The 13,589-nt window shown below is 57.7% G+C and overlaps 2 protein-coding genes across 3 annotated transcripts; one reads left to right on the top strand and one right to left on the bottom strand.

Moving 5' to 3' along the window:
• Positions 1–1,638: 1,638 nt before the first annotated feature.
• Positions 1,639–7,688, top strand: CPNE6 (copine 6). The gene is made up of 16 exons (XM_008158478.3): positions 1,639–1,748; positions 3,059–3,230; positions 3,640–3,819; positions 4,111–4,185; positions 4,355–4,429; positions 4,562–4,645; positions 4,737–4,826; positions 5,183–5,287; positions 5,498–5,584; positions 5,806–5,865; positions 6,129–6,262; positions 6,342–6,396; positions 6,476–6,527; positions 6,843–6,976; positions 7,109–7,345; positions 7,551–7,688. Exons 2-16 carry the CDS (start codon positions 3,063–3,065, stop codon positions 7,686–7,688), a joined length of 1,674 nt encoding a protein of 557 aa, XP_008156700.1. The 5' UTR covers positions 1,639–1,748; positions 3,059–3,062.
• A 2,906-nt stretch (positions 7,689–10,594) lies between these two features.
• On the bottom strand, positions 10,595–12,312 carry NRL (neural retina leucine zipper). Of its 2 annotated transcripts, none has more exons than XM_054715605.1 (2): positions 12,247–12,312; positions 10,595–11,068 (listed from the first exon to the last, which is right to left on the bottom strand). In XM_054715605.1, the coding sequence occupies exons 1-2, from the start codon at positions 12,310–12,312 to the stop codon at positions 10,736–10,738; spliced, it is 399 nt and encodes a 132-aa protein (XP_054571580.1). In that variant the 3' UTR covers positions 10,595–10,735. The 2 variants fall into 2 exon arrangements, with proteins under 2 accessions (XP_054571580.1, XP_027991021.2); XM_028135220.2 differs by having other exon boundaries at positions 11,932–12,312.
• Between the last annotated feature and the right edge of the window lie 1,277 nt (positions 12,313–13,589).

Below are 13,589 nucleotides of genomic sequence, written 5' to 3' on the forward strand. Positions count from 1 at the left end.
ACCAAAATGATAAAAACCAGCACCAGTGTGGGTCCCGCTTTGGGACGTGTGGTGGGATTGGAAGACCCCAGTGTGCCAGGAGGAGACTTGGGAGCAGGGTGCTGTGTGTGTGTGTGTGTATGTGTGTGTGTGTGTGTGTGTGTGTATGTGTGTGTGTGTGTATGTGTGTGTGTATGTGTGTGTGTGTATATGTGTGTATATGTGTGTGTGTGTGTGTGTGTGTGTGTGTGTGTGTGTGTGTTACACACAGGCAGGCTCGCTAATGGTGGAATTAGATGGTGTGCCATCCTACGGGCACCATCAATAGTCAGAAATCTCAGCAGTAAAGCGGCCTGAAGGTGAACAGAAGCGTCTATGGTGTGAGGAGATTGATGATTAAATTAATTTTTCCCATTGGTGTGCTGCCAAATACCGGCTTAGCCTTCAAGACTCCAGCTCAAGAGCCTCGCCCTCTGTGAAGCCCTTCCCGCTGCCCTCCCCCGGCTCATCCCGTGGAACCCTCCCTCTTTGCGGCCCGCTGCATCCTGACCGGATCCATGCCTTTGCACCTGACACACTTAATGGCACTTGTGTATTGGCTTATCACCTCTGTCTGTGAGGTTGTCTGTTCTACACACACACCTCCCCCAGGGCCAGGAGCTGTGTCCCAATCACCTTACAGCCCAGCCCCTGGCACAGTGCCTGGCACCCACGAGCTGTCAGTGAATGGCTGCCCGCTTAGGGGCTGAAGGTGAAGGTGCTCGGGGGAACCTCCTTGCCCACTCATCCCAGACCACCATCGCCATGGACCCAGATGTCTTCACGTGGGGCAGGCAGCTCCCAGGCAACTGCTCACTTCCCCTGGTCTCACTAGGGAATGACTAATCTCTCCTCAAGATCTGTGCATGGTTTGGCCCCTCCCACGAGGAATCTCGGGTTGGGGGACTGTGAATGGTGGGCACTGGGAAGATGCCTCTGGAATCAGTCCTTCGGCACATCCCCCTGGCAGCCCCGTCTTCAGGCGGTTGGTTGTGTGACCAGAATGTGAGACTGCATGCCCTTAAGCAATTGCGTCCATGACCTTGTGCCTCCCTGTTAAGGGTGGCTGGGACACTGAATCTCATGCTCAGAGCTCCGAGGTTCAGAGTGGTTTTTAAGGAGCACGTGAAGATCTCCATTCTGCTGTATTCGGGCTGGTATGAGTGAGTGTGTGTGAGTGACGAGGATAGCCAGCGTTCTTTCATATGCGCAAATATCCTTAACGAGGATGATGTGGAGAGTGTCGTGAGACTGGGTGTGTTTCCCTGTGTGTGTCTGTGGGGCTATAACTGTCGTGGTGTCACAGAGAGTTTACGTGCTGGCGTCTGTGCGTGTCAAGATATGTGTGAGCCTGTGGGTTGTGGGTGCGTGTCTCCATCACTTCCCGGTGTGAATGTGTGAGCATCTCTGTGATGCTGGGTGTGGGTGTGGTGTGAAGGAGAAGATGTGTGTCATTGTGTCTGTGGAGGTCCTGCCTCTGAGCCACCTCCAGCCCACCCTCCTCCCCGAGATCTGTGGCTCCTTCCCAGGCAGTGTCCCTGCCCCTCTCCTCTTCTCCCTCCCAACTGGAGGGAGGGTGAGGGGGGAGCTGGTGCTGCCACCTCCCCTCCCCATCCCGGCCCCATAAATAGCAGCAGAGCCAGAGCCGGAGCTGGCGCCAGCGGCTGGAGAAGAAAAGGAGTCAAGGCCGGGGCCAGAGCCGGAGAGAGGAACCCCCAGCTAGAGCCCAGGTGAGCCTCCCCTTCCTCCCTAGCCTAGCCCAGCCCTGCCCGGCCCTGCCCGGCCCAGTCTCTGTGATAGCATCTCCCCCAGCCCCCAGAGAAGTCTCCGGTTCTGCCGGATCCCCTCACTATCACATGCCCTTGCCCTTCTCAGGGGACCTGCAAGAACCAGGAGACTGGTGGCTAGAAGGCAGAGACCCCTGCAATCCAGACCCTCCCTCACAGATCCGGAAAGCACAGGCTGTGGGGAGGGGGTACCCAGCCAGAGAAGGGTCCCGTTCTGAGGGAGGTGCCTGCAGGAACTGTCACACCCTCCTGGAGACAGACACAGGACCAGGGGACAGACACACAAGCTGGGAGCATTCAGACACACCAATGCACACTCGCTGGCAGAACCACGACATGAGATCAGACAGCCTCACCCTGAGACGTGGACAGATACAGATAGATGAACTGACCGGCCATGAACTTGGGCCAGCGTACCCCTGCCTGCCGCTGCCCGAGGCTTGGTACCACTGCTGGGGGAAGGTGGCGTGCGTGCATCCCACGGGCAGCATGGAGGGGGCCGCAGCTCCCCAAAAATCGCGTCGCTAAGAGACACTGCCGGCGCTGCCAAGAAGTGTGAGAACAGGGGAGGGGGGGAGGAAAGTGAGAGTTGTCATAGTGGGAGCCCCTGCCAGGAGCCTGGAGGCGCTCTCAGCAGGCTCAGGGCTCTGCCTCCAGCTCCCCATGCCCACCACCCTCCCTTCCCACCAGCCAACTGCGAAGTGAGTGGGGGGAGATAAATAGGGACAGCCCAGGGCACCTTTCACCCTGCCCCCTCCCGCCCACTGCAGCTCCATTCCTGAGGCCCATCCTCTTCAGACTTCCGGGGGCCCATCCACCCCCTTCCCCACCCCCCTTGCCCCAGTTTATCTCCCTGGGGCCAAGACTGAGTGCTGCGCTGGCTCAGACATCAGTTGGGAACAGCAGAAGGTGCTGAGGCAGCAAAAAGTGTGGATCAATCGATGGCCTAGGAACCAAGACTGCCAGGAACCCCCCCAACCTTTAGCCCTGTCCAGCCCTTCCGTACGTACCAGGCCAGAAGGGGTGACAGAAGCACAGGGCTGTGCAGGTGTGGGAGGCTCAGGTCCTCCGCCCTCCTCTGCTCAGAGCTCCAAGGGAAGCCGAGCCCAGAGAAGGCAGGGGAAACAGGAGGTCCAGGAGGTCCAGGGGGTCCCGCGCCTCGGGAAACAGGGCCAGGGCTTCCAGAAGATAGACCCCCTCCCATGGCAGGTGTTCCCTTTCCAGTATCCAGGCCATCTGCTCTGTCCCCACAGTGACATGTCGGACCCTGAGATGGGATGGGTGCCTGAGCCCCCAGCCATGACACTGGGGGCCTCGCGGGTGGAGCTTCGGGTGTCCTGCCATGGCCTCTTGGACCGAGACACACTCACCAAGCCGCACCCCTGCGTGCTGCTCAAGCTCTACTCTGACGAGCAGTGGGTGGAGGTGAGAGCAACTCAGGCCTGGAAGGAGGGAGGCTGGGTGGAGGCCACAAAGGCCTCACAGGGGAAAGTGAAGACCCTGAGGGGCCTCTTCCAGGCTGGGTGGGTCACCTTGGTGAAGGGTGTGCCATCGTTACAAACACAAATCATTTATAGTTTCTAAAGCCCAGAGTTACAGAGGGGCCTGAGATGGCCCCACGGGCAGTGGAAGGCCTTATGAGAGCCCCAGAGGGCTGAAGGTCTAGTGAGCTGGCAGCACCCTGAGCTGGGGGGGGAGGAGGGGGGGTGAGGGTCAACCTAGGGAGGGAAGAGCTAGTCGCTGGGGGGGTGCCAGCCCAAGGAACGCTGGCAGGGTGGGGGGTCCAGGGGAAAGTACCTGGGTTCCCAGAGGGCCCGCACCCCTCCTGCCGCAGGTGGAGCGCACAGAGGTGCTGCGCTCCTGCTCCAGCCCCGTCTTCTCCCGGGTGCTGGCCCTTGAGTACTTTTTTGAAGAAAAGCAGCCCCTGCAGTTCCACGTGTTTGATGCCGAGGACGGAGCCACCGGCCCCAGCAATGACACCTTCCTTGGCTCTACAGAGTGCACCCTGGGCCAGGTCTGCATTCCCACCCCACCCCCACCAGCTTCCGCCTTCCTCTCTGAAACCCAAATTAACAGAGAGCATGAGCTCTAGGGCTAGTTCATTCCAGGCTTGGACCTCCATCTCCGCCATTCACTGGCTGTGCAGCCTTGGGCAAGATACTTAACCTCTCTGAGCCTTAGTTTCCTCATCTAAACAATGGGGGTCACAGTCCAACCTTAGCCCAACTTATCACCCCTGTGCCTTATACCCTGGCCGAGGCAGGTGGGGCCTCACAGCCGGGTCTCCCTCCGCCTCCATCTCCAGATTGTGTCACAAACCAAGGTCACTAAGCCATTGCTGCTGAAGAATGGGAAGACTGCGGGCAAGTCCACCATCACGGTAGGCAAGGTCACCCATACTCACCCTTGGACAGGGCATTCCATGCCCCTGCATGGACGTCCATGGTGACATCATGCCCAGGACTGGCCCCCACTTAAAGGAAAGGGCACAGGGTGGCCCTTGTGGGAGGGGGATGAGGGGAGTCCTGCCCCTTGTGTTCCCCTTGCAGATTGTCGCTGAGGAGGTGTCTGGCACCAACGACTACGTGCAGCTCACCTTCAGAGCCCACAAGCTGGACAACAAGGTTAACATCCCAGCGTCCAGGCCCCCCACTCAAGACAAATCCCAGAGTCCCGGCACTGTTCCCTTCTTTGTGTTAGCCGCTTCCCCCTGCACACCTCACCAGGCTCATGGGCCTTTCCCCCTGTGTCCCCAGGATCTGTTCAGCAAATCTGACCCTTTCATAGAGATCTATAAGACCAACGAGGACCAGAGTGAACAGCTGGTCTGGAGGACCGAGGTCGGTGCCTGGGGCTGTGGGGAAGGAGGGAGGAGGAGCAGAGTAGGGAAACCTAGATAGGAGGTGACCGGCTCTCTGGTGCCTCTCCAAGGTGGTGAAGAACAACCTGAACCCCAGCTGGGAGCCGTTCCGCCTGTCCCTGCACTCCCTGTGCAGCTGTGACATCCACCGGCCTCTCAAGGTGAAGCCCCCACCAAGCAAGGGCAGCCCACTGAAGCATCCAGTCTCTGCCTGAGACCTTCCCCCTGAGTGTAGCAAGCTCCCTTCCTCTCCCCCACTGTGGGGTACAGAACCTGTCACAGCTCCGTGTGCCTACATGTGTGCCTACATGTGTGCCTTTTATCAGAAGCCAAAGTCCCTGCCAGACTGAGCCAAAGAGTGAAGTTCTCAGCAAATGGCCTCTCTGGGCAGGTTGAGTTCTTCTTTTTGGCCCTAGAGACTGTTAGACCCCCTGCCTCCCTGAGTCCCTCCCCCTGGCCCCAGGAACCACTGCAAAGCATCCCTGACCCTGACCCCCCCCCCCCCCCGCCTTCTCAGTTCCTGGTGTATGACTATGACTCAAGTGGGAAACATGACTTCATTGGAGAGTTCACCAGCACCTTCCAGGAGATGCAGGAAGGAACAGCAAATCCTGGACAAGAGGTGTCACAAAGACCCCTCCCCTAGGACCCCCCCCCCCCAATACCTCTGGGAAAATCCTGAGGGTGATGGTGAAGAGGCCACCATGCATCTTCAGCATCACCCTAGGGACTGAGCCATGGAGGTCTTGCTCTGGGAGGCTTTGCTGGAAGGGGTGGAGGGGGGTCACCTGATGGAATTGTGACCTGGGCTTTTGGGGAATGTGGGGTCTAGATGCAGTGGGACTGCATCAACCCCAAGTATCGGGACAAGAAGAAGAACTACAAGAGCTCGGGGACTGTAGTTCTGGCCCAGTGCACGGTAAATCCCAGTGCCGGCCTCAAGCCCTGCCCCAGCCCTGAGCCCCACTGCAACCTCACATTCAACTCTTCCTTTGCCTCTGGGAACTGAAAACCCTTGCCCCATACCACTGCCAACTTCCATCTCAAACGCTCTGGTTCCTCCACTTCCCCCACAGAAGCCCCACCTAGCTCCCTCCCCAAAGGACTACCCCTCCACCTTACCTCCCCTGCCTCCGCCAGGTGGAAAAGGTACACACATTTCTGGATTACATCATGGGCGGCTGCCAGATCAGCTTCACGGTAAATGCCCAGGGGATGGGGACACGGATAAGAGGGAAGGGCTAAGCCCACAGTGAACGGAAGGAACCCAGAATGCCCTCTGCCCTACTTAGGCCTCTCACGAGCCTAGCATTGTCATCTCGTACCCCTCGCCCCGCTCTATGATGATGCTACCTGTGGGCTCACCCAGATTCACCTTAGTCCTCCCTACAGACACTAGCACTGGCCTAGCCTCTCTGTTGGCTCTCAAGGTTGTAGCAGGCGCCTTTCCCCACCTCCACCAGGTGGCCATTGACTTCACAGCCTCCAACGGGGACCCGAGGAGCAGCCAGTCCCTACACTGCCTCAGCCCTCGCCAGCCCAACCACTACTTGCAGGCCCTGCGAGCAGTGGGAGGCATCTGCCAAGACTATGACAGGTAAAAGAGGTGGGGGCAGGGCCGGAGACAGGCAGGGAGGCTCTGCCCGATGGGCCCTACAGCCTTTTCTTCTCCCCAGTGATAAGCGGTTCCCAGCGTTTGGCTTTGGGGCTCGGATCCCTCCCAACTTCGAGGTAGGCTGGGTGCCAAGAGACGGGAGGAGCTGGTGGGAGAGTGAGACAGGAAGGAATGATCCCCTTGCTGTTCTCATAGGTGTCCCATGACTTTGCTATCAACTTTGACCCGGAAAATCCTGAATGTGAAGGTAAGAGGGGATGCTCCCACCAGCCCCCACAATACAGCTTGCTGCACACTCCTGTACACCCCACGACAAAGCACAGACTGCATTCCCATGGGCCCAGCTCCCCGACCCTTTACCCATTCATTGCCTGGGTTCATTTGGTAAGACGTCCAGACCCGGGCCCAGCCTCTACCCACCCAACTGCCCCAGTGCCTGGACCATCCAACTCGCCTTCTTACTGAGAAACTGGGAGGGGCGGGGAACAGGACACCTCCTGGCTTTCAGGGGTGTCAGGAAGGGCTCCCTGCTAATCTCTGAAAGCCTCACCTCTGCCCACAGAGATCTCGGGGGTCATCACCTCCTACCGCCGCTGCCTGCCCCAGATCCAGCTCTATGGCCCCACCAACGTGGCCCCCATCATCAACCGCGTGGCCGAGCCAGCCCAGCGGGAGCAGAGCACCGGCCAAGCCACGGTGAGGAGAGGAAGCAGGCACCCAGACTCTGCCCGGTGCTCTTGGGTGGGGCGGGGGCAGGGCCTGGGCGTGGGGCAGGTGCCAGCGCCGCTGCATACCGAGGCTTACCTCCCTCCCTCCCCTCCACCGCAGAAGTACTCGGTGCTGCTGGTGCTCACAGACGGTGTGGTAAGCGACATGGCCGAGACCCGCGCCGCCATCGTGCGCGCTTCCCGCCTGCCCATGTCCATCATCATCGTGGGCGTGGGCAATGCTGACTTCTCTGACATGCGGCTGCTGGATGGCGACGAGGGTCCCTTGCGCTGCCCTCGAGGGGTGCCCGCGGCCCGCGACATCGTCCAATTCGTTCCCTTCCGGGACTTCAAGGATGTGAGTGTCCGATGCGCCCTCCCAGCAGGACTCCACAGCTCCTCACCAACCCAAACCTGGCCTGGTTGTCCCACCAGGCGGATGTCCTGAGAAGGATGCTAGAGCCCCGCCGGTCACTCCGAAGCCCTGCCCACCCCTGCCCCCGCCCCTTAGGCTTGGGTTCCTAACAACCACTGCCACGACCCCCCCCCCCCCCCCCCCGCAGGCCGCACCTTCCGCGCTGGCTAAGTGCGTCCTGGCTGAGGTGCCTCGGCAGGTGGTGGAGTACTACGCCAGCCAGGGCATCAGCCCGGGGGCGCCCAGGCCCTGCACGCCTGCCACGACTCCCAGCCCTAGCCCGTGATTGCCTCCCACCGGACGGACACTCCCTCAGCCTCTCAGTGAGTCCTGGGGGCCCGAAGGAGTGGACTCTAACTAGGGGGTGCAGCGTGGGGCTCGGTGGAGCCCATCTCGGCCAGGTATGGTGTAGAGGAGGGTGCTGATGACGATCCCACTCTCTCTCAGGTGCCTGTCCTGACCCTTGTGACTCGAGTGACCAGTGCCTCTCCCTCTTGGATCAGCTGTGCCCCCGGGGTCCTGGAAGTGAGTGGAGCGCCCTGCCCCCTCTCTCCAGGCCCCATAGTCTTGTGGCCCCTCACGGACGCTCTTCAGTGATCCTGACTTTCTGGCCGTTAATAAAGGGAACCAGTCTTAGCACCTCAGCCTCTACCCATCATGTCTCAGATGCCCACTGGGCAGTCTGTAGCACCCACAAATGCCATTAAGAACCAGCACCTTTCAAAAACTGGGCCAGAGTTCACCAGGCAGTCACATGTCTCTACACTCTCACCCCAACTATGTGCCAAGGAGATCTGAGGAGCCCCTATCCTCACCTCCCAATCCCGGGCTGGGGGCGGGGGGAGGCCAGGCACCATGGGGGTTAATTGTTGGAGATGGGGAAGGTAATAAGGGGCTGTCAAGGGGGCAGGCTAATGCCTCTTTACAGCTGTCTCCAGAGAATCCCAGCTGAGCCCAAGGGGTGGAACTCCAGCCCCCTCACAGCTGTGGGGTGAGGCCCAGAAGGGGTGTGTGGGGAATGAAGGAGGGCAGGAGGTCTGCTAGTGAACTAAGAATACAGAAGGGACATCTAAGGTCTGTGCTGCCTGGTTTTCCTAGTTGTTCGAATGCATGTGTGTGCTCATGACTGCACATCCCTGATTTTTCCATGAGCGTGGCCTTAATGGTTCAGGTAGTCCAGCTGTGTACTCTTAATAACATTCACAATAGCAGGACCCATTATTGTTTAGCCAAAGAAGAACCAGGAGCCCTTAAAGTTGAGCCCAGGCCCATCTGACTAAAGTGCACATACTACCAACCACTAGTGTGCAATTTCTGTGTGGAATATATCTGAGTGACCCTCATGTGGTGACCCAGAGACACTTGTGGATGGGCATCTCTGCCCGTGGGCGTGCCTCAGCCGGTAAAGTAAAGTGTGCAAGAACAGTAGTAGGTCTGGACTGCAGCTTCAGAGAGCAGGTAAGACATGTGTGAGATCCAGAATGAAGGAAGAATAGCTGGGCTCCTCTTCCTTCAATGATGTGTGTGGAAGGGGGTGAAGGAGGAGAGGCTAACGGTGCCATGAGCCAGCCATTGCCGTAGCCATTAGCCAGTGGTGGGAAAAGAAGAGGAGAAAAGAAAGAAATCCTGGGGGAGATGAAAGAGAGGCCTCCATTGCAGGCTCCTGAGTGGAGGAGGGACAAGCTGGGCTAGAGGAGGGGGGGGGGGCGGTAACAAGAACTGGGATGGGAAGAGACAGCTGGGGAAGGGATGGTTGGAGGGGGCAGAAAGGAAGAGAGACATATGACAGTTTCTTCCCCCTTGCCTGACTGCTTCTCCCATTTATTACGTCACCTAGAGGACCTATGACAGTAGCTGGTGAGGTTGCTGCTCCCAGTTCAATGCCTCTGACCTGCCCATGTCCCCCACCCACTCTCACCATAGGCTGCTGAAGCAGAGGGCTGGATTACCATAGCAACTGTGAGACCTCAGGCTAGTCACTGATGCTCCTGAGCGTCTGTGCAGTAGTGGTGGGAGCGCGAGGCTCCATCTGGCCCAGTCCCCACGCCTCCACCCAATTTTTATTGGGCCTCCAGAACTGAAAAGCACCACTCAGCCCAGGTGGGGGCTTCCCAGTCTCTGTCTCTCTCGCTCCTCTCTCTCTCTCTCTCTCTCTCTCTCTCTCTCTCTCTTCACACACACACACACACACACACACACACACGTCTGGAGCAAGGATAAAGAATGAACACTTCTAAATTACAAGAACATTAGCCAGTAGCATAGAGTTCTGTCTGGACTTCAAGTTTAATTCACAAAAGCTGCACTCTCAGCTCCTTGTCATGCTGGGGCAAGTCTCACCTCAGCCCTCAGAAAGGCCGGAGGTAGCAGGGTCATCTTGTGTAGATCTGGAGGTCAAGGCAGCCTGCAGGGAGCAGCCGAGGACCAGTGCGTGGGCTCCTCCACTGCGTAGGCTGCAGCCAGGCAGCTGGAGCAGGACAGGAAGTCCCTTTGGTGAGGTTGTCTTGGGGAGACCCCTGGACTCCCACACTAAGGGTGCTGGAACTGGAAAGGTGACAGAAGTCATCCAGCCCGAATGAGGGTTAGATGAGGTAACCAAGACCCAGGGAGCAAATGATTTGCTCAAGATTTCGGTGGTATCCTTGGCAGAGCTGGAGCACCCGGGTCTCCAGACTCCTGCCCAGGGTTCCCTCCCAGCCCCCAGTAACCACCCCCAGAGCTCCTCGGGCCTTTGCAGCTCTGGGCCCTGGAAGCCACTGTGTTGGGTAGGAGGAAAGCCTCTTGGATAAAATTCCTAGTCTGTCTTGCTAATGGAAATTAAAATCTTGAAAATGCAATAATCCTAAATGGGGAGGTTACAAGCCCCAGAATGAAAATACAGCCTTGTTGCTAATTACTGCCTAATGCACTATAGATTGAAAACCTTTAATTAAAATATACACCACTCCCTCACCTCCCATGCACTGTCACTCAGCCATCATCCACGCCCTTGCCCTCCCCCCACCCACCCCATCTCCCACACACACTCACACACAGTGCCTGGTACTGGTTCCTGCTGATCTCAGTATCCTGGTCGTGTGGATTTGGGCAAAAGGTAGAGGGTTTCTGTGCATGGTCCGCTTGAAGGGAGGGGAACCCTCTCCCAGAAAATGACCATCATCTAATCTCAGCACATGCCTTAAGGGTCCAGGAAATTTGGGGATATTGCTGTGGTCATACAAAGGAGTGTCTGGCGCCAGAAGGCGCTCAATAACCACCTAGTGAATGGGACAGCTGCCTCCTGGGTGGTGAGCCCACCCCAACCTAGTCCACCACTCCGTGGCCCCAAGCGGCTCAGGGGAAGAAGTGAGAGTGGTCCCCGGGCCCGGGGCCGCTGGAGGACAGCCGGTCACAACGAGCCTTGTAGAGGTCGCGCTCCCGGGCCAGGCGGGCCACCTCGGTCCGCAGCGCCTCCAGCTGGGCGGCCAGACGGGCGCGCTCCGCCTCCAGCCCTCGCCGCTGCTGCAGCCTCTTGGAGCGACAGGCCTGCGCGTACCCGCGGTTCTTCAGCGTGCGGCGTCTCTGCTTCAGCCGCAGCGCCTCCTCGCGCCCGCAGCCCCGCAGCTGTCGGTTTAACTCCCGCACAGACATCGACACCAGCGCCGCGTCAGAAAAGCGCTCGGCCAGCTGCAGAGGGAGGAGGTAGAGACCTGGTCCGACCGGGACACTCAGTTCCCAACGCCAGGCTGGCCCCGCCTGGCTCTGGACTTGACCTGAGTGCTCGCCCTTCCTCTGATTCCACCTCCCATTCCAGACCCCGCCCCGGGTCCCAACACTTCCGGGCTCCCATAGGTCCTTGCCCAGGGACTCGAGCCCCGTTAGACCCGCCCGGCGCTGCGGGCCCCGCCCGCCTCCCACTGTCAAGCAAGCCCCTCATGCACCTGAGCCCAGGACGATCCCTGTTTGGTCCGTAGCATCGGACTCCAGGCCCACGTGTCTCCAGTGGACCCATGCCCAGATAGACCCCACCTTTCCAACGCACCTGGCTCTCCTCTCCTGGAGGCCGCAACCCTGTGACCCTCAACGGATTTGGATTACATCTTAATGCCCTCAACACCCCCATCTGTGTCTATAATTAATAGGATGAGTCCCGATCCTTTCTGAGAAGGTTGGGGCTGGGGTAGCACGAAGACTTGAAAAGGCCAGCTTCATTCTCGTTCCCATAGTCCTGACTCCACACCATTCCCTGTTTTCCACGCATGGTTTTTACCTCCCCTTTTTACCTGCCGTAATCGCCTGCTCCTCGATGCCCTTTAATCCTCAACTCTGCCTTTTCTGTCCTCTTCTAACCTTACCTTCTCCCTTTTCCTCCTGGGTCAGCCTATTCATTTCTCTCCATTTGGAAAAAAGGGAGGGGGCAGAACGTTGTTTTCTCTGTCTGATTTCTTTCAAGGGCCCTTCTTCCCTTCTTCTGCCCTCTGTCTCTTTCCCAGTCCAGGAACTCCTTCTCTTACCCTGCCTCCCCGCAAAACAGCTCACTGATCACTCACCTGGGCATGCTGGGCTCCTGTCTCCTCTGAGCTCCCTGGGTAATAGCCATGGGGTCCCTCAACAGGGACTGGGTTCTGACCCTGCAGCAGCTCCACGGCCTCCTCAGGACTCAGCCCCAGTACCTCCCCAGCCCCCAGCTGCTGCTGCAAAGTGGCCAGCCAATACAGCTCTTCCAGGCCTGGCCGGGGGCCCTCAGTGGCCCCCAGCATGCCTGCCTCACTGAAAGTGGGCGAAGGAGGCACTGAGCTGTAAGGTGTAGAGCCCAGTGAGGCTGTGAGGGTGCCAGATCGCCCCTCAGAAGGTTCCCGTTTTACTTCAAACTTCATCAAGTCAAAGTCATTGACATATTCCATGGCCAGGGGGCTGGGGGGCAGTGCCATTCTGGGGCTGGATTGGGGGGGCACACCTGCAAAACAGAGGAGACATCTGGAGCACTTGGAGGCTGCCTGTCAGTCTCCTTCACCAAAACCTGCTCCCCCAAAGCCCAAGTGCCCTGGAGCCTGAATTCTGGAAAGCCAGGGTGATGGTGCAGCCCTGTTCCCTGCACAGTCACCTCCGGGCGCGGGGCCAATTTTTCAGGTGGCAGAGGTTCCTGACCAGGGACCAGCAGCTTACATGAGGAAGAGGACAGCACAGTCTCGGCCCCACTGGTGCCTCTGGGATTTATGAAAAACAAGAAGAATATGGCAGTGCTCCAACTCTACTGCTGGAACATGCGGAGATGCTCTGTCATCTCAAGAGGCATCATTCCATTTCCAAGCAATTAAAAATTTTGCTTAATTAACTGTGAGAGTAGGTATATATTTTAAGACAAAGGGAAACATGTACGCTGTGAATTTTAATGCATGAATAAGGATAAAATGCTATTATTATACCTCTCTATCTCTCAGAGCACCCAAGCCAATGCCTTGCATATAGAAGACCCTTACTGCACATCTGTTCTATGAGTTAATCAACCCCTTTTATAGGGGTGAGAGACTTTCCAAGGGGAAAAAAAGATTTTAGAATCAGTTTTAGAAAGATCAGGACTGGGTGGCAACCATCTTTCCCCAAGGCTAATCTCTCCCAGGAGAACCAAGCAAGACTGGTTTTCCTTCTTCCATTCAGAACCCCCTGTGTTGTGTGAACTTGAGCAGATCATCTTCCCCATTCTGACCCCAGTTTCCCCCTAGCTCAGGTCCCAATTTCAGCAGCCACAACCATAGTTCCAGAAGGGGCAAAGCAGGGAGTGCTCACCCACAAGGCTTAGAGTTTGGCTTAACTTTGATGCCCCAAACCTAGGAATCCCTCTTTCCAACCGCATCTAGGCTCTGCCCAGAGAGGTGGGAGGAAGGACAAGGCCTCTCTTCCTATCCCAGGGAAGGGCTGTTTCCCTATATATTGAGCTCCTCACCCTTGAGAGGACAGAGAAGACAGGAACAAAAACACAGATTGAAGGAACTGGTTCTGGGCAGGGAGAAGGTGGTGAGACACTGAGAGAAGCGTCCAGAGAGAATTAAATGAAAGAATAAGTGAGAAGACTTGTTTATGTTTCTGATGTGATAGCAGTGAGGGATACAGAGCCAGTTAGGGTAGGAGTGAGGCAGGGGACAGAAATGTGAGGATTCCTGAAAATAGACAACGGAGAGCAGACAGCAGGTATCAGAGGAGGGGGCTC

This window comes from Eptesicus fuscus, chromosome 5 (genome assembly GCF_027574615.1).
Source record: "Eptesicus fuscus isolate TK198812 chromosome 5, DD_ASM_mEF_20220401, whole genome shotgun sequence".
Lineage (NCBI taxonomy): Eukaryota > Metazoa > Chordata > Mammalia > Chiroptera > Vespertilionidae > Eptesicus > Eptesicus fuscus.